At 32.6% G+C, this 21,453-nt stretch overlaps 2 protein-coding genes across 2 annotated transcripts; both read right to left on the minus strand.

Moving 5' to 3' along the window:
• Positions 1-670: 670 nt before the first annotated feature.
• Positions 671-7,883, minus strand: LOC114179371 (ATP-dependent 6-phosphofructokinase 5, chloroplastic-like). The gene is made up of 13 exons (XM_028065696.1): positions 7,326-7,883; positions 6,696-6,786; positions 6,114-6,187; positions 4,613-4,724; positions 3,839-3,934; positions 3,613-3,714; positions 3,424-3,498; positions 3,026-3,166; positions 2,811-2,927; positions 2,627-2,731; positions 2,438-2,518; positions 1,397-1,525; positions 671-1,247 (listed from the first exon to the last, which is right to left on the minus strand). Exons 1-13 carry the CDS (start codon positions 7,637-7,639, stop codon positions 1,080-1,082), a joined length of 1,605 nt encoding a protein of 534 aa, XP_027921497.1. The 5' UTR covers positions 7,640-7,883; the 3' UTR covers positions 671-1,079.
• An 8,105-nt stretch (positions 7,884-15,988) lies between these two features.
• LOC114177490 (zinc-finger homeodomain protein 1-like) lies at positions 15,989-17,314 on the minus strand. The gene has a single exon (XM_028062858.1). It carries the CDS (start codon positions 17,096-17,098, stop codon positions 16,343-16,345), a length of 756 nt encoding a protein of 251 aa, XP_027918659.1. The 5' UTR covers positions 17,099-17,314; the 3' UTR covers positions 15,989-16,342.
• Positions 17,315-21,453: the final 4,139 nt, after the last annotated feature.

Consider the following 21,453-nt stretch of genomic DNA (forward strand, 5'->3'; position numbering starts at 1 on the left):
CTTTTAGAATGATTTTTGTTTTTATCATGTAAAGGTGTTGTCACCATCTTTTCTCCTTATAGTATTTATTACCGTACATATTTGTGTTATTTACAGGTTAGTAATCTTTATGCATTAAGTTGTAAATAATGCTAACAAAAATTGAAGAGTGATAATACATTAGTCATATAATTGATATTGTTATCTATAATTTTGTTTTGTATCAGCTTTTATTTAGGCTGTTCTTTTGCTTTGCAGTGCATATACTCTTTTCCATTAATAAAATCAGATCTTCTCTATTTCTTTCTCATCTTTCTTTTCCTGTTTTACATGGTATCAATAGCTTAAGCTTCTACCATGGCTTCCACCCCTTTTTTTCTAACTCTTAAGTATACTTCAACTGCTCCTTCTTTTCTTATGAATACCTTTAATACACCTATTTCTTTTAACTCAATCTGGCAACAAAAAGTTATTGTCACGGTCAATATTGGTTGATCTTTATGAAAAATATGATGCTTTCATTACTTCTCTTGTCACAAGAACTGATTATCCTTACATTGGAGAAAAAAAAATGGAGTCTTTACTTTTGTCCCCAGAAGAATGGTTAGATAAATACAAACTGAAGATCACTCTACCTTTCCAAATTTTTCTACTACCAGCACCAAAAATATAATTCTTCACATCAGAAGAATAACAAATATCAGTCCAAGAATTGTATGGATTCAAGGATTCAAACAACGGTGAACGTTAGGAGTGAATTTGAAAAACATTACAGTTCATCTGCCAAAGTACTCTCTCATTAAAAATGTGCCCCCTAAAATCGATTAAACAATGATACCACTTACAAATTGATGAGTGCTTGGTGATTCCACACTAAAATTTAATTTGAATGCAACTGGCAGGACTTGAAACTGCCATACTATACAAATAACCAGTTTTTCAATTAAGAGGAAATGGCATCCTTAGTATTATTTTCTCATGTTACTGTTCAACAAATAACCACATGTTTTGAAGTTGTCTTTGTCTTTCCTATGATAAGCCCTTTGGAAACCTGAATTTCCCAGCCTCTTGAATTTATTGGGAAAAAAAAGTGTAAATTATTATATGAAGTCAGGTTGACCTGTTGAAGTTAAGCAACGATGCCACATTCGACTGTTGGGGTCCACCAGCCTAGGATGAGATATCACTTCGGGGATGGGAAAGTAAGCATAGTGAGTGTTACATAAGCCTACTGTAATACCACTATATCCTGCAAACGCACCATGAACCTGCAAAGCAGAATCTGTGAATCAGTATCAAATGGAAAACAACATAAATACACATGTTACATAGCTTGCACAAGATCAAAATTCAAACCTATCTGCTTTTATTGCAAAAATATATAAAAAAAAAATGACACAGAGAGAGTGTGACTCACAGCATTTTGTCCAAGTACAGTGCATAGAATTCCATCTGATGCATTTGCCCGAATTGCACGGATCATGTACGTTGGATCAATGTATTTTACATCAGCATGAATACCAATTTCCTTGAAATACTTTTTTGTCTGAAACAAAACAGCGATCAGCATAAAGTATATAGGAAAAAACAAACTTTAAATGAAGGCAGATATGTACTTTACAAAAGAACGTTATACATTTGTTCAATTTCACATACAACCATAGTACACAGCATAAACCAAAATAACACAGTGGACGTTACACCAAAAAATAGCAGCGAAAGATCAGAAATTTACGACGTCATTAAAAGTTTAAATATTGAAAGATTCAAAGAATTACACGTTTCACTTGTTTCATAATGAAGTCACAGACAAGCTTTACCTTTTGGCCTAAGCCTAGTTGACAACAGGACGTAGTGTGACAAAAGGTATTATCGTATGCTGGTTTATGTCATGTCAGAACATGTAAAGCTTTCAAAACAATGTGTTCTAAAGGAAACTTTCCCTGTCCCAAAGCTAATTATGCTTAGGAACAAAGAGGTGATTTTTTCAGAAATAATAACACTCTTAAACAGCTACCATAATCATAGACAACTGGAAAGATGTTAAGTCATCACGTTGCTACTTGCATAAACAGATTTTCATAATTGTTGCCTTAAAATATGAAAATTCTATTTTCACTTTTCCCAAACCTTCCTTTCACAAATAGTATCATCTCAACTTCAAGGATTTTACTTCTTACTGGGTGGAAATTGGCTTCAAATTCAATTTGAATATTTACAGAATATTGTTTAGTTTTGCTGTACCAAGAGACCAAAATCACAAAGATAGTAATAGATAGATAGTTTAGAATACACTGATCTAGTGTCACATTAACTTGATAGTAATTCTAGCCAGCTTAGATGTTATTTCTTTATATTTGTTTCAAAATTTACAATGTATAACAAAATAAGAAAAAAAAAATCTATAATCAGGTACATCCTTTTAGATTTCTGTATCCCCCATAAACATAATACAAACCTCTTGTTGAATATATACTCCAATATCTCCAAATACAACATTTCCTGATGCATCTGTAGCATTTGTCTTTTGGAGTAAATTCTGCATAAGAATCAAATAACAAATTTAAGTTTCTACATCTGAATGTAAAATGCAGTGAATTTTTTGGCAGTATTCTCAATATGACATTGATTCTATTAATTAAATAACCTGTCCAGCTCCCTCTGCCACACAGACAACAGCTGATCCCTTCGTTTCTAAAAGGAACTTGAGATGACTCAATACTCCACGAGGTCCATGAAAATTGAACGGTACCTTGGAACCATGTCAAAATTTCTGTAAGTTTATCAGTATGTCAGAAAATGAGACCATCGAACTAATTTATCTTATATACCTCAGGAATCAAGCATATATCGACCTGTCCACTAGACAAGGAAGCCTGCATTGCTATGAATCCACTGCTACGGCCCATCAATTTCACAACCCCAATTCCATGATATGCACTATGTGCCTAATAATAAATAAGGGAAGATGTGCAGATATTTTATGTACTGACAAGAAACTATCAATGAATTGGGTCTACATGACAAAGAATAAAGAGTTATATACCTCAATGTATGCAGAATTTATTGCCCTTTGTGCTTCTTCAACAGCAGTATCAAAGCCAAAAGTTTTATCCATCAATAAAATATCATTGTCAATAGTTTTGGGCACGCCTATTACAGATACCTTCAACCGTCTTTTGCAGCACTACATGGAAGAAAATATCTCAGCTCATATAAATAAAGACAACCACAAAGTAGCATGTCAAGCCCAAAAATTAAAACATCATCCAAAAACTTTCTGAACAGCCTACTACAATATCACAAAATTCACATTTCAAATAACAGAATAGTAATGTCCATCTTAATGTCAAAACTGAACTACACAAAAAACAAAAACCGAAAAGTTAAGTCAAACTCAAAATTGCGTGAAACCAGGAGATGAAAGGTCTAAGGATTAACAACCTCGAGGTGAATTGCATTTGCACCAGCATGTGTACCATTTCCACCCAATACAAAAAGCATGTTGATCCCTCGTTCCTGAAATCAATAATATACACATTTGAGAATATTAATATAACAAAATAGCACCTGTATCATAAAAAGCCTTATACTTCTCTGAAATTTTCAATCAGTTTGTTAACAAGAAACCACCTCCAAACTGTCCACAATATCACTGACTGCAGGACCTCCTCGTGAGACTCCCAACAGGCTTCCACCAGAAAGATGAATATTCTGCACTACTCTTCTCGATAACTGCAAATGAAAGCCCCAAAACAGTCAAGAGGCACTAGAAAGAATAACTCGTGTTCTACAGACTGTAGCTTTAGATGAATCACCTGCTACACCAAAATCAGAAATGAGGGAAAAATGAGATTACCGGTACTTCAGTCAATTCTTTGTCGGAAAATCCTCGATAGCCAAAGGGAATCCCCACAATGTTTTTCACGCCATATATTTCAAGGGTGATTACAATCTGCAGAACAGTCATTATTAAAGCCATTACACGGAGAAAAAAAAAAGAATATACAAGTGACCAAAATAACCAGAACTAAGTTTAAAAAGGAGCTGAAATAGGAACATTTTGTACATTATACATAAAACTACCTGGAATTATACACAAATAGGCAACACAATGAACTATCACAAACAGACCCTATAAGTGTATTGTAGGAGGAGGAATACGAGGACATATTAGTTGGTTAGATGGTTATCCGGCAGCTAGCTGCAGTATTGGTTTTTCTACTATAAATGACCCTCTTAATGAAGGAGGTATGGATGTAGTTTTTGTTTGAGAAACGACTGTAATATCTAGAGTAAAAGAAGAGAGTGCTCCTTTAGGTATGTACATGTGTACAATTTTTATTTTCTATTCTAGCTTAATGCAGAGTCCTTTCTTCTTTCTCTATATTTTTTTCAGACTCCAAATTGTTTGTTCAGTAAACACAATTAGTCAATATCTTACGTATGAGCATTTTATAGGTCAGAATATTTGGTGATCATCAAATGAAAAGAGGAATATAAATTAAAATGTTTCATTCATCTGGGAACTTTTCACTACCCTAACTTTCAAAACTTAATCACAGCCTTAGGGATTTACTATATTCAAAACTTTAGGTTAATTATATGAAAGGCAACATAATCACAAACTAACCTGTCTAATGACATCGTTAAGACCAGGGCAGAGCCCTCCACAAGTAATAATTGCTGCCTTTACTTCTTCTGGTTTATAGTATATCTTTTCCCGAGGCCCAGCTCGATGGACCCTAAAAAGATTTCAGAACTTAATAATATTAGAAAACCTCTTGGTATATAAGCTAATATAAGTAAATAACATCATACACCAGAAGATGTACTAACATATTGAGAGACCAGAAACTAGAAGTGAAACAACCATTTGATAATCCAAATAAAAAATAGGAAAAAGTAAATTGTTGGTTTTATTAAAGCAATAGTGCTTTTCACATCCTAATGTCCAACAAATTTTGCATGTTTTGAACCTTCATTTAATTGTTATCATATTGTATATCAAATTTTGAAGCACCTATCACTCAAATTAGTATATGCATTTTTGAAGGATAATTTCCTGTTATCATATGAAAGAAAAAGAAAAAAAAAAAAAAAAAAAACACATGGTTTTATTCATCCATAATAGGATTAGGCAACCTTGTCAGTAACAACTCCGTTTGAGACATTTTTACATAAGTAAACTATGCATTGGTGCGTAATCAACAGGTTATATATTGAGTTTTAGTAAAACGGAGTATTCAGAATGCAAGTTCTGTTTAATGCCAATCAGCAGTTTTTAGGAGGAAAAAAGTGGAGATCACACCAGGCAACAAGTTGCAGAATAAACTACCAAGTAGAGAGAAGATTGATTAAGGTGACATACATGGAATTCAATTTGAGAAAATGAAATGGAGAACTACTAACTCAAAGGAAAAACCCCACTGAATAGCTATATGGCTAGTAATGCACTGTGGTAGTGAAAGTTGGGCAGTGAAATGCCATCAAAAGTAAACAAAATGATGAGGTTAATGAGTCAAGGTGCAAGAAAAATAGGTTTAAGAATGTATCTTATAGAAATTTAGAGAAACAACTATCTACGAGATATGAAAACTAGCCCATGTCAGTTTGGCCAGTAAGAGGAGGACCAATGGAGACTCAAATGAGAAAAAGATGGATCAAATTAAAGATAATCCAAAAAGACACAAGAAAAAGTAGAAGAAATCATCATAAAAGACCTTTATACAATATGTTATGGAAAATTTGGTTTCTAATTAGCCCAGTAGAAATATTCATTGGTGTCGCTAACCTCTCTGGACAATGCTAAATAATACTAAATATGAACAATTGAGGAATGTATACAATTCTATCTCAAAGATACAAAAAATCATCAAAGGTTAAGAGACATTGATATGTGATTATGATATCCTGAAGGAAAGAGACATTGAATTCTCAAAGCCATCAAATTTATCTTCATTTTAGATAAACTTTCAAAGAAACATTTTGGTATGTTAAAGTTTTAAATGCCATTTATTGAACACTTACAACTCCTGTCCAGCATTTCAAACATGTGTCCAAGTTGCGCTGACTGGAATCTGTTTAATCAATCACTAAACTCAAGTTTTAAATTAATGAATCAAATGTGTTACCATTGTTCCACCCACGTACAATCAGGATCAAGGCACTCAGCACCAGCAGATGTTGGTGACGAATAGTATATAGTCTGAAAGAGAAAAGAGCACAGAAAATAAACTTCCAAGATCAACTACTACTTTTTAAACTTGATTGAATGAAAGCATCAATCAATATCCGATGGTAGCATTTCACTGTAATTCAATTACATGCAATCTCAACAGAAGACAACAACGCAAGGACAACCGAAAATTAATAAACAGTGTAAAATAAATCAAAGTGAGGGATTCAATAACTATGTCGATAACAGATGGAAACAACTTTCCAAACAATACACGACCTGGAAGCACAACTCAAGCTCTCAATTCATGCTAGTCATATAGTAGTTTTAGATTCGTAATATCATACCATGCGCCTAAATGAAGAGCTAATAAGATCACAAATACGTCAAAGCAACACAAAGAGCCCAAATATAATGAAAAAATAAAAGAAAAAGGAATGGCAACGATACTGTAGCTCAATTGATACAAGCCTGAACCATCAACAGTAATTGATTAACCAAACTCTTCCAGTGAATTTTGTAACAAAAACCACCATACCTTAAGAAGCACTCTGTCATTATTATTAATATATCCATGCCAATCCTCATCCGAAGAATAATGACCAGGAAAGTCTCTATCAATCGAAGTTCTGTCACAGACAAAACACATTAACAAATACAATACTCATGGGAGGAAAGAAAGCAAACAGAGAAAAAGACAAATAATAATGAATTTTATTTATTCCGTTGACGACAAAGAAAAAGAAATATGAAAGAAAGTAAGGAAAACAGAGAAGAACAAAAGGGAGAATAATGTATTTTTTAACTTGTTGAAGAAAAAATGAAAAAGAGGAAGAGAGACAAGGCTTGTATAATTCTCTTCACATCTTTGATTTAAAAAACTGTTCTCCTAAACAATTCTACACTATTGATTCATCAATTTCTAATCCAAAATGTAATAACTCTCGAAAATTGTTTTTCAAAACGAGTATTTGAAAACAGGGCCAAGATGCTGTCTCATCATCTTCTTCGGTTCTCATTTTACGTTTCCCTCAATTCTATACTTCCACCAACAATCATGATTGGTAGGATTTTAAAACTTAAAAACCCTCACCCCAATCACAGCAATGTTTCCGTGGTAGCAAACAGAGGGTAAAGGAAAGAAAACTAGACCTACCAACCAACCAACCTCATTTTGAGACAAAAGGTGGAAGGAATGGGAGGAGCATCTGGGAAGATGTCGGTGAGATGGGGAAGTCTGAAACGAGCCTTCCAATCTTGCTGGAACTTTGTTTTCCAATCTGGGTCGCTGAAATCAATGGCGGAAGTGGTGCGACTCGGGCTGCTCACCTCCGCAAAGACACCGACTTTCCCGGCGACTCCGGTGGGTGGCAACCGGAGGAAGCGGGGATTGAAGCACGAAAAGCGTAGTGCGGTGGAACGTGTAAAGGGTAGGTGAGGGAGAGTAGGATTGGTGGTGATCACGTGCGAGATGGAACCCATCAGAAAGGAACTTGTTTTGGGGTGAGAAGAATCCAAAACCAGAGAGAGAGAGAGATTGATGAGTGTTGAAAGGAGAAGTAAACAATGGTAATTGGTAAGAGATGGGTCGGAGAGAACGAGGAAGAGTGAGAGAGACAGGGGAGTTTGGTTGGACTTGACCTAGGAAACAGAGGAGAGAACAGTGAGTGCACTTGTTGTCAAACACTTGCTGGACCTTGACGTTAGTGATGGAAAACTACGAAGATGTTCTAACATGGAAAGAGAAACTTTTGACTATCACTCTTTTTCTAAATTATTAATAAACTAAGGTAACATTACTCACAGTTTAAACAAATTTTACCTTTTTTTTTTTTATATTTAGAATCTATTCCTTTTAGACTTTATTCATATTATTCTTAATTTTCTATGTCTTTCTCTCCTACCATTCAACACCCGCCTCTCCTTTCCAACTTTCTCGGTCACCAGTTTCCTTTTCTTCAATTGTTTAGATCAAGTTTTAAACTTTTTAAATTAGTAAAACTTATTCTAAAACTAAATTTGCCAACAAATGCATAAAGTGAGATTTTATTTTCAAAATTATTAAAATGATGTAATTTTGAAATCTTATTAATTTAATAATTAATTATTTTGAAATCTTATTTTAATAATTAATCAATTTGAAATCTTATTAATTTAATAATTAATTATATTAATGGTCGACCCGATTTTAATTAAAATTAAAAGATAAATTATAATAAATTAAAATAATATCAAGTTGGTACAACTTTAAAATTATATATATTAATAAATTTAAAATCAAAATTGTACTATTTTAGTGTTTTTCTTTTTATAAATTTGTCACCTTTGATATTTTTTTACGTTTCACATCGATCATAAGAGCAGAAAGGCACTGATTAGTTTCAACAATATACATTTATATGTAACAATGAGAAAGATGTATGACATTCATTGAAATAAAAACTTAAACAATATAACATAAAATTGTTACTTTTAGAATAATAAATTAACAAAATCATGTTAACAAATTAACATAGTATAAATTGAGATACACTAACATTCTCCCGCAAATATAAGGTTATTAAAAATAATCCGTAATATTAAGTTTGTTATGTAAGAAACAAAAATCAAGTCCGACACAGGTTTGAAAGAATGACACCAATTTGATTACATGCATGAATATGAATAAAAATTAACAAACATTCCAACACTTTCTTCATTAGCAAAAACAAATATATAATTTCACTCTATTGTCAATATCAGAGGTTCAATCTAAATCATAGTAATAGCAGATAAACAATACTCATCAGGTGTAGATGCAGGTTGAAGGGGTAAACCATAGGAAATTATGTCTTTCGATAGCAAAATGTTCTTTTGACAACTTTCCAACGTTCCAATAAGGTGTGCTTTGAATGGACAAACTTAATTAAAACTATAAGTAATTTTAAGTTTAGTTACTATTATATATCAAGCACCAACAATTGATTGATATAGTGGAGGATCATTGATGTATTTAGAGCCATACTTAGAAATTTCCAATCCTTCTTGTAGACGAATGGTGATTCCTTTAATAGTTGATGTTCCAACTTTGTCAAGTAGATTATGAATATATTTAGTTTGATAGAGAAGAAGAGAATCATTAGAGAGACATTTTACTTAACAAAAAAAAAAATCAAGATCACCAAGTTACTTGAGAAAAAAATTTAGTCTAAATATTATATATTGGACTAGTGTGAAAGAGGAGCCTATAAAAATTATATCATATCCCGAAACTTAAAGACAACCTATATCATATTTTTGACTATTAATAAAGAGGGATCACACTTGCTTTAAACAAAACCAAAACCATCAAAGTGGTAATAAGATTTTTTTACCAAGCTTTGGGACCTTGTTTTAACCTATATATGGAACTCTAAGTTTTTCAAACAAGAGTTGAATACGTAGATTCAAAGTCATGCGATTGAGCCACTAAACATATGCTTCTAGGATGTCATACTAAAATAAATCCGTTGAATAAATCATTTGTTTGTGAAAGATATAAAATGGGAATAATATTACATAAATTGAGATACACTAATAGTTTGGAAGAGATAAAAAAATAGTAGATGAAGAAAGAGTGAAAAAAAGTAAAAATGAGTGGTTTATAAGATATGAAAGATAGGGTAAAAGGAAGGAAAAGAGTAAAAATGAGTGGTAGAAGAGACGAAAGTGGCAGATTAATAAAAAAAAAATGAGACTCTTACTATTAGATTTCAAGCTAAAAGAGGAAAGAAAAGTGTTTAAAAATATTTACAACATAATTAAGTGTGTGCATATTTGATTTTGCGTCATCAAATTAAATGGGAATAACTATTCATATCCAAGCGGAGCTTTCACCACACTTTCGTGACTGTTAGGAACAACAACCGCGTTTTCAAGACATTGTCTGTTTTGGAGCATAGAGCTTCATCATGATTTTGCACTTAAAAGTCGCTTTGGAGGGTAAAAGGAGAAAAAAATATTTAAATTGCGCTTAACATAGACTCCTAAGCAATATGAGATTTATTAGGTATACTGGAACAACATAAACCAACATAATATGTTCTTTTAACTCGATCAATTTCACATATTAAATTGGTCAATGTAATATAAATAACTAAATTTATAAAAAATAAGTTAAATATATTTAGCTATAAAATATATTTTTTCCATTTTTAACTATAGAATCTTTCTTTCTACTCAGTATTTTTCTATTTTTCATTGTTTTCAATAAGCTTATTTTTTTCTTGGGAATTGATATGTTGATAATATAAGGAACTATAAACAACTCTTGAAATCACTATTTTAACAAAACATAATATTAATTTTAATAAGTTTTATACACTATTAAAAAAACTCATATTTCCTATCAATTTTGTTTTGATTTTTTTTTTATAGAAAATACTTATAAATTTTGTTATGAAAAAAAATTTGTAGAAAATTGCTGCCAATTTTTTTGCAAAATGTTTTGTATAAAATATTTTTCACAACCAATTTTGTAGGAAATACTTGCGAATTTTATAATTTTATAGAAAATAATTACGCACGAAGAAATTACCTGTAAATTAAAATTCTTAGAAAAAATAGCAGGAAAATTTTTTTTCTTGCAAATTATTTTAACAAATTTGTAAGAAAATTCCCATATAATATGATAATTTTTAGTAATGATATATCTTAGGAGTCGAGGTCAAGACCAATTTAAATATTATTTCTTTTCTTTATCCTTCGAAGCATCTTTTAAGGCCAAAACTGTGACGGAGTTCCACGTTCCAAAGCTGACAATACCTCGAGAATGTGATGATTGTTCCTAACGATGTTCAGATTTGTGATCGGAACATTAATAAAGGACATGTTTATAATTAGATGATGTAAAATATAATTTAAATAACCACATTTCTTCTTTTCTTCATGAAACAATGAAACAAGCCACAAGATATCTAACTTCTGTAAACTTTGTAGTAGTTTTCTAACCTGTTTTTGTGGATAGCATAATTGTCTAAAATTTCCTCTATAGATTCATTGTTTTCCATCCTTAAATCCTAAATAATTCATACATGTTGATTTTGTAGTCATCACTGGTCATACCCTTCACAAATAACTTTTTAGAGAGTTATATTTCATTGGCAATTTCATAATCTATCATCTTATAGAAGTCAATTTTTTTCTTAAGGCACATGGAATGAATTCTTTTATGTTGGAGGATAGAAGATATCTTCGTTCTTTTTGAAAGTCATTTTGCGTTTGCTTTTATAGTTTGAGAAGTTTTATCTATAAAAACGTGAAGCATTTTTTTTTTTTACATCTTGGAAACTCTATGAAATACCTCAATTTCTTTTTCATATACCAACCCTTCCTATAAATCCTGAAATACTTAAACTACATTATGAGCTCGGTGCTTAGATTTTAAGTATAAGTTATTGTATAATATTAAATAAAAATGAACATTAATTAAAAAGACTTATAACTTAATTATTTAAAGATTTTGTATCAATTTGATTTACTTAACCAATATAATAAGAAATAATTGATGTTATCTCTAACTATATTAACGATCCCTTTTAGCTATAATAATTTTTTTCAACTAAATTAGTTAGGTATGCTTTAGATATTATTTAAAATTAATTTTCTCATATATTAATATCTTATGCAATGAATGCATAAGATATTTTGAAAAGTGACATGATGAGAATGCAAGATCTAACCTTGACAAGTCTGTCTCTGGGAAGACAAAATCAATGGGTCATTGTAATCATACATACTAACGGAATGTCCGACCTGGGTTGAATTATTTTGTTCTTTAGGTTTGAATGTTATTTTATAGTTCTGTGGCGTTCATTTTTCACCAAATAATACACTGTCTTGTAATGTCTGATTCATAACTATCATTCAAATTATGGTTATGATGAGATTTTTATTTTCTACTACAATTTTTCAATCTCTTATGAAATGCATGGTGCTAATTGGTGGACATTTTCTTATTATTATAATGCTGGGTTTCTAATTAACACAGTTCCTGAAAAGGGAGAAAGAGAGAGCCAAGAACTAAGACATAGGGGTATCTTTTTTACTTTGTGGGGGCATTGACATAACAAAACATAGTCGTTTTGAATCATTCTCAAAGCTTAGTTTCATTGTTTCGATATTGGGAACAGTGATCAAGCCAACATTTGAAGGTCAACAACACTCATTTTCTGTATATTACACAGTATATATTTTATATAACAATTTACTCAAAAATTTTGTCTATTTAATAACAAAGCCTAATATCAGTTTGTTTAATTGATAAAAAAAAAAACTATAATTACTTGAAAACTTTCTCTTTTTCCCTTTCAAAACCTGAATTTGGCTTTTGGGAAAAAGACTGTGAATACAAACGAATCTATATGAGGTCCCTCCCAATCTTACACAACTGCACCTCTGAATTGACTCCTCATGAAGAATAATAGCTTCTCTGCAGTTTTTTTGTATCTTTATAAATGCTTTTTTCTTCACCATTTTCTTTTAATATATATGTAAATAAAACTTCGATTTACTACCAAAAAGGAAGTTAAGGAACACTATCACCACCCTTTCTTTTAATTTCTTTTTCTTTTTGTAAGCTCATGTAGACCCAACTTTAATTATTGAGTTACATTTGAGTTCTATTTTTTCCTTTAATTTCCTTAACATCTTAGGTTGTTTGATTTCTTCTTTTTTTTTAATGGGAGAAAAGGTACTTCTATGCGATAATCAATATGTTTAAACTACTAATACATGATAAACTTGCTTTTGATAATTTTCTCAATAAAGAGAAACTTTTGTAAAACTAAAATATGCTTTGCAAAGTGAGGGAAACTTGCTTAACATGCATGCTTAGAAGGATTATTGGGCTGTGACTATGTGGTTTAAAATTAGAGATGCCAATAATGCAAATATTCTTGTTGGAATGGGAGCTTGAGACATGGGGAGAGATGATAACTTTGTAGACATAGGTGTAATATTTTTAAGAATATTTATTTTTTATTATTCTAGCTAAAAAATTCAGAATCTGATCAGTTAGAGCACTCAAAGTGTCTTATATTTCTTCTCTCTCGAGGTTCCTCTTTTTGAATTGGAAGACAATTCAAAGAGTCAGAAAGATACATACAAAAAAAATCTTGAAAAAGAAGAAAGGCAGGACACTTTAAATGTTCTTACTGATCAGACTCTGAACCTTTTGACTAGAATAATTATAAATATATTTATTTTAAATTATTTCGTTTATTATAAAGTTCTTGAAGTTCAAGTGCTAGGTAGATTTCAATGACTTCTTCCTTATCAAATATCAATAACTTTATTTACTAAATTCATAAACACTATAGTTAATTTAATCCTCAGTTTAAATACCAAATGGAATGCGCGTGTAACAAAGTAAAAGATAATATGGATTAAAAAGGGTGAACAAAGTCAGGACTAATTAAGTTTTGTGATATCAACCCCTAATTTGAACCATTTTTGTTAAAGTAATGCTTAAGTGTAGTTTTAAACACACTTACAAACTTACAAATGGACGTTTAATGAAAAAAGACATAAAATCTTACTTCCGATTTTTGGAAAGTATATATCATGTCTGTAGTGAAGCAACCTTAAACTGATCTAAGAATGTATTCGAATTGCCGTTCTAAATATTACATTTTTTATTTATTTTTAAATATAAGTAAATTTTAACTACTTGTTTGGAAGATGTTTATTCAAAATATTTTCACTTTAATTAATGTCTGATGTTTTATTACATTTTTTTGGGAACATGGTAGTTATACAAAAAAAAAATCAGGAAACTAATAAAATTTAATATAGTTAACTGATGTAAAACCAAATATACGGTGATACTTTCCCCCCCTATTGTTTTCAATTTGCATCAATCTCGACATGAATCTGATATACGAAAGGAGATTAACGCTAAGAAAAATGTTATATGAACTTTATTTGTTTTTTTCAAAGCTATGAACTTTATTTGTTAACACATGTTACTCTCTCCTTTTAAAGTGATTAAAAGTATATCTTTTGGGAGAATAATACTATAGCTTGTAAAAAAAAAAATCAAATTTTATTTTCTTAAAAAGTGAACACTGATTAAAACCCAAAGACATCCCAAGGTAACATGCTTGAGGTTCCCCAGTGGGAAGTAACAAGTTTGAATTATGTTGTGAATTCCTACATTCTGTATAGAGAGCCCAATATCAACAGCTTTGTAACACTACATAGCGACTCTTGGAAAAACACTGAATCAGTGCTACATTACAAAAGATATATGAATAATAGCATTAAACGTTTTTAAATAGAAAGTGAAGAAAGAGAAAGGAAATTTAAGAGGAAGAAAAAGAAATAATGTTGGATTGTTTTAACTGAATGAAAAATACAAGTTTTGAAGTTGTAACATATCTTTGTCCATTTGTTTTGGTTGTCCGAAACGGAGGTGGATGTGACATGGGATATTAGGAGCAACGACGATTAGTGAGAGAGACAAGACGATATTGGTTTATTAGGTTAATTAGTTGAATGGGAAGTTGAGTAAAAGAGTATAACAAAAAAAAAAAAAAAAGGGTTTTTGAGATGAATGGAAGCATGGTGTTGTGATTTTGAGAGAGATAAGAGAGTGAGAATCGAGAAATCATGTGGTTGTGCAGTAATAGAATCGGCGAAGGGAGCATATAGACAAAAGTCATAAACATGTCTGCATATGGGAGGGGTATAAGGCTATATAAAGTCTTTTCTCACTGTCTGATAAGCCTAAACTATGACCAAGGTTTTCATTACATAGTGCCATAGTGGACAGTGGACCACAGATATCAACCACGCAGCTTTAACTCATGCTTAAGCCCCCAAAACAACCAAACACTTTCCACTCCTCAACAACAAACACCATTTTTCCTCCTATACTATACTTCAAAAACATCAACAACAACAAACAATTACCAAATTAACCATCTTTCTCTATCGTTACCCTAACTAATCACATTCTCCTAATTACTAACACTTCACCATATTTATTACAGTTAGTGTTTGTGTCAGAATGTCAAGATTATCCCTCAATAGTGGTTGTTGGATTCAAGAGTGGCACAAAAAAGTTGTGTCTCTCTATTAATAGTACTCTCTCCATCTAGCTAGCGTCAACTCATTTTCGCACATTCAACGCATTTATGGTTGTTGAATGAAGAACGGGTGAGTGAGATTTTGAATATTGTTTATTTTAAGTTGAACGACGGAGAGAAAATAGAGTGTCTGAATTGGTGGAGAGGTGAATGTTTTTTCACTTGGTAAATAGTGAACAGAGAAGCTCAAAAGAATAGAGTCCAGTGTAGGGGACAGAAACACAGCACATTTATAATAATAATATTAAGTAGCTTAATTCCTTTATGCATAAGGGATGGAAGAAAAGAACAAAAGCTGGCGAAAACAACGGAAATAACGAAAGGAAATGCATGAAGGTTGCAGGCAGTGGATTGAGAAACTTTTTTCAGTGCGTGGGAGGAGCTGAAAAGCTTAGCGCACTTTGCAGTTAGCAGAAGAGAGCCAAGACGTATAGAAAGACATGTAAAACGGAAAATGCAGGTGAGAGAAGGCATTGATGGTACCGAGAAACTTCCTCCTTCCAACATCTGTCTTAGGATACCAGATTCACACTCCACAAAACAAAACCAATGTTCACCTTCGTCATCGTCGCCATCATTCATGCACTCCATCATCCCTCACCAACGCAATACAATTACCAAAAACGCTTCCACCCCACACATTCTTCAAAGCAACACAAACATGCACAAACAAAAACCACTGACCATAAAACATATAACCACTAATAACAATGCTGCTCCAATTAGAATGTAACTCAAAACATTAATTACTAATATACTTTGCAAAGGGAATAAGGAAAATACCCCCGTCCTTCTCCAATGTCATAAGAAAATTAAACAAGTTGAAACCAAAAGAAAAGCAAAAACCCTAAGAACTATGATCCTGATGAGCTAGAGCTAGCGGACTTGTAAGACACTCAGCAACGCAATTTCCGAGCTTCAACGTTGAGCTTCCAGCTTGGAATGGTGGTTGTGATGGTAACTAGATATATAGGAACATACATATATGTAGATATAGATATATAGAGAGAGAGAGGGAAAGGGTAGGACATAGAGAGAGAAAGAGAGAGAGAGACGGGGGTGTTGATTTATATTTGTTCTAGGGCTTCTTACCAAGGGTGTGCTTGTTGTTATGCATCCAAACCTTGAGGACGTGACGCGGAACACCAGTTTGGGAACAGAACTCCTGCACGACACTCTCGTCGTGCTTCTGAATCCTCCAACCCAGTTTTTCAGCGAAAGCGAGCATCTTGTCTTTCTGTTCCAGAGTGAACTTGGTTCTGAACCTCTTCTTGTTGGACCCGCTACCACCACCACTTGGGTCCGACACATCTTCCTGGTCCTCCCTCGGGCTCTGGGCCCCACCGCCCGCACCTGACGTGGACGGGAGTGCCAGCGTGGCAAGGCCTCCACGATGCGGCCCCGCCACCTGCAAGTACCCCGCCGGGGCCCGGTAGTAGGCCGCCGCGAACTGCGGCGGCGGCTGGTGGCGGCGCTGCTGGAAGGGCACTAGGAAGGAGCTCTCCGACGGGTCCTTCCGGTGGAAGTTGCGGTGGCAGTTGCAGGCAGCGCATTTGAGGGCATCCAGGGTACCCTCGGCGCCCGCCGCCATGAACTCGCCGCAGCCGTCGAGCGCGTGGCCGCCGATTCCGACGGCGTGGTTCTTGAGGCACTCCTTGTACTTTCCCCTGGCGCTGTTTCGGTTGACGGTGGGTGGTGGAGTGGCCGCCGGCGGCAGCGGGTCTTCCTGGGCGGTGTGAGTTGGCATTTTGACTCGGCAGGGGTTGAACGGCGAGTGATCATAGGTGGGTCCGGGCATCCCCAGCTGAGCTTCGTCATGGTCCTCGAAATCCATTTTGGGAGGTTGAGAATTATGGTCTGAAGGGTGAGATCGCAGAGGGTGACGGAGCTTAATAAGCAAGTGTTGGAGAGGAAACAAACAAAGAACTCATTAATGGCAGTTCCATACACTTTTTCCGCTTCTCTGTTTTCTCCCTCGCCACTCTTAATTCTCGATCCTTGTCTTCCACGGCCTAAATCCACTTACCTCGCTTATTTTTTATTCTTTTTTTTTTCATACCACTATTCATGTTTATTATATCACACATAAATTGCTTATTGGTGGAAAACCTTAATCTCAAACACTATTTGCCTCTTTGGATATGGATTCAAATTTCTCCAATCCTCTTTGGATATGGTTTCAAAATTTTAATTTTTCGTGTATCTGTGTATTATCATTTCATTTTTCAATCAAATAATCTAAAATAGTTTGTTTAGTGTAGACTTTAATTATACTTGAACTTTAGCGTCTCTTTTACAACATGTATTTATGTAACAATGTAATTTAGTTCGAAGAAGTCAAACAGTATATTTAAAAGACATCTTAATTTATTCCTGCAATAAATGTAATTCTTTATTACGAGGTATGATTAATTGTTTGAATAATAAAGTAGCGAAGTTTTAGGGGAGTAGTTAAAGATGAGGTTTAAGGTGACCACTGATTTTAACCGTTCATAACAATCTATTGATAGATGTATTATATACAGACGCCATCATACAGATTACTGGGGAATGATATGAATATGTGATTATGGTGCATTTAATCATATATAGAAATTTACTCTCAATTTCAATATAAAAATATATTTATTTTGATATATTAAATAAAATTTTAATATATTTTAAAATATTAAAATCAATATATATTAATATATTTTGGAAGTGTAGAATTAGGATGATAATTATATTGAGGAACTTCGTTATCTTATCCTCATTTTGTAAAAAAGAATTTATTTTCATCTATTTTTTTCTCATATCATTCCCATCAGGTAAGTTCGTACCCATTTTTTATTATTTTAATATCAAGTAATTAAAAACAAATATCTTTATAGTAGTATATTTTTTAATGATTTTTACTTTTTTTAATTCTAATGGAATATTTTCTTTCACACACTAACAAAAATTATATACATCACTCACTCGAATGAAATCATAAAAAAAAAACAAAAATTAGACTAATAATAACTAAAATTTAGCATATATCTTTTATCTTTTGAACTTTAATCTATGTTGGATGGTGATAAATAAGATTCATGACAATGATATTAAGTTATTATATTATGGTAAATAAAATATTTTTATACAATTATGGTGATAAAATTACACTTATGATAATTGGTTAAATATATTTTTGATGCCTTACCCTTGAGTAAAAATTGGATTTAGTTCCTCTTTAAAACTTTTGTCCAATTTAGTGCCCCAACTTTAAAAATGTGTGAATTTAGTCATTTTAACCAAATTTTGTTAAGTTCATTTGATGTTTCAAACACGTTTCATGATAGTATTTGAGTTATTTATACCGTTGACACATTTTCGCTTCAATACTAGCTAATAAACATGTTTGAAAGGTCAAATAAACTTTAAAAAAAATTGTTAAAAGGACTAAATTCATGACTAAAAGGACTAAATACATGCATTTCTAAAGTTGAGGGACTAAATTGGGTCAAACTTTTGAAGATAGACTAATTCCAATTTTTAGTGAAAGTTAAGGGGCTAAAAACATATTTAACCCTATGATAATCAATTAGAAAAAATCATATAAAAAAATCATCAAAACAATATTTTACATGATAAAAATAAACAATAAATAAATATATTAAAAAGAAGTAAAAATAACCAAATGTGTGTCTTAGAAATAATTTGATGTTCCATTCAACAAAATCACACTAAGAAAAAACAAATGTATAAATGATAAGATGAGTATTACGACGAGTATGGAAATGAGAATAGGATGGGTATGTGCATACTCATCATCGTCTTCATATTCAATTGAAAAAATTGAGTATTACCTATACTCATACCCGTACCCAGTCAATATGGAGATTCTTCGTCAAAATGATTATATATTTGGATAATACCTAGAGAGATCGTCGCGGATCTTGATTAATATTTTAGGGGTAGCCAAAATAATACAATCAAAATTTATATATTTAATTATTGTCACTAAGACAAAGATAATGAATACATAATTTAGTATAATCATAACTATAAAAAGAAATCATAATTATTGTCATTTGTTCTTTCATATTCTTGAACTCACCAATAATTGAATCAGAACTAAAATTTCTAGCTATTTCTTTTTCAATGAAAATAAACATATTGTCAGCAAAAAAATCACCTTCCATCTTTATTCAACAATATTGTTTTGATACTATTCGTTACAAAAAATAATTTTTCTATTATAGTAATAACTTACCTGTAATTCTTTGAACTTTAAGAAAAATCTTTTATAATTGGACAATTGGGTCATTAGTATCATAGTTCAAAATATATGTGAAAGTGTTGAATTTGTACTGTTCTCATCTTTACGGATAGTTTCCCTTTTTATTACTTTTAAAATATGAATTTGTTCTTTTATTCTTCATTAATATATTCTTTTTAAGATTAAGACTAAAAAATAATTTGTCATAATCTAATAAAAAATTGAGATGTAAATACTAAAATAAAAATTCAAGATAATCAAGCTACAATTAAAAATCGGTTATAAAAAAACACATAGTGCAATATTTTTTTCTTCTATATTCATAAAATTGAATATACAAAAAGTTCGTAAGATAAAAAATAATGTTAATTATTAAACTAATATTTTACTATTAAATGAGACAAAAAAAAATTCAAGAAGGAAAGAGAACATATAAGAGATGAGAGTAGAACCACTACCAGAAAAACGTTAATTACCGACGGATATATTACGACGGATACAGATTGTTGAATGTGTTTACCGACGGATGCTCATTTGGTAATTTACCGACGGATCTGAGCCATCGATAATATCCTTTTTTAGTGCACCAACGGATTACCGACGGATCTGTGCCATCGGTAATGTAGTCAATGAAATCAGAATTAAGAATTGGGATTCTTCTTTCCTGTTTTCATTTCCCACTTCTCTTCTCTGCTCTCTTCGCGTGCGAGTCCGGTCCACTGCCCCTCACTGTGCCAATCAACAACCTTGCCTTCTCCACTGCCCAGCGAGTCCGATCGGAGTCGTGGTTCGTCGCCTGTCGTGAGGTTCGTCGCCTGAGTCTCGCTACGGAAGCTCGCCGTCGTGGGTAGCGGAAGTTTCAGTTCTGTCGTGGAGGGACGCCGCCGTGTGTAGTGGAAGCACCGTCCGTCAAGGAGGAGGTCTTTCGGTGTCACTGCCACTCCGTCGAGGAGGAGAGGTACGAATTGCTTCGATTTACCCAAACAATGTGTGTTTTGGTGGTTGTCAGAGTATTAGGAGAATGATATCTTTGTGCTTCAATTTACCCAAACAATTGCATCCCTTGATTTTGTTTGATTCTGTTGTATTAGGAAAATGATGTTTTGTGCTTTCGTGATTTTGTTTGATTCTGACATATCGTTCCTTGGCTCCCAATACAGCAAATAAAGCTAATAGCTTTCGTGATTTCCCTTTTTAGCAGAAATATTATATTTAGCAATTGATAAATGAAATTTTGATCATAAATATGATACTTTTAGAGATATAGAACTGTTTATAAGCATCTCTCCTCTAATATTAGAAGTTTTTGGTATGTCCTTAATATTGTACCAAATGATTAGAGGTTTAATGCTTGCAATTCCCATTGTTTAACCCGAGCAGACAACTTTGTCCTTGTATCTGATTTTTAACTTAGTTTTCATCATTCACATATCACTTACAATGTGTTTGTTCCATTGCTTCATATTTCATTTACTGATTTGGGATGTCTTAGCTCATTTTGACAATTTGTAGTTCATTTCTATCAAGTTAAAAATTTATTTCATTACAACTTGTGTTCTTTTGTATGACTTTTGTTTAATGAATATGCAGGTTTCTTCCTTTTAGAGTTGCTTCCCAGGCCATCACACGGTCTATTAAGCAACAATTTATGACAGCTTGGCTGTCATGGGGAGCAATACCTTCAGTAGACAAAGAACATTTTTGGCAACGTTTTAAGGTAACACATCATCACACTTATTCTCTTCTCATTCCTTATGTAGGTTAACATTGAACTGTCTTTTCACTATTATTGGTAATTTGCACTTTATTCATTGTCATAGAGGAAGGTGTAGTGGAAACCTGAGCATGAAGCAGAAATTCATAAAATTTTTCACAATAAAGCATCTCATAGACTATCTGAGATGTTTAGAGAGGCTAGAAATGCAGGTCAACGGCCTTACTGGCTTGGA

The sequence above is a fragment of the Vigna unguiculata genome, chromosome 3 (genome assembly GCF_004118075.2).
Source record: "Vigna unguiculata cultivar IT97K-499-35 chromosome 3, ASM411807v1, whole genome shotgun sequence".
NCBI lineage: Eukaryota > Viridiplantae > Streptophyta > Magnoliopsida > Fabales > Fabaceae > Vigna > Vigna unguiculata.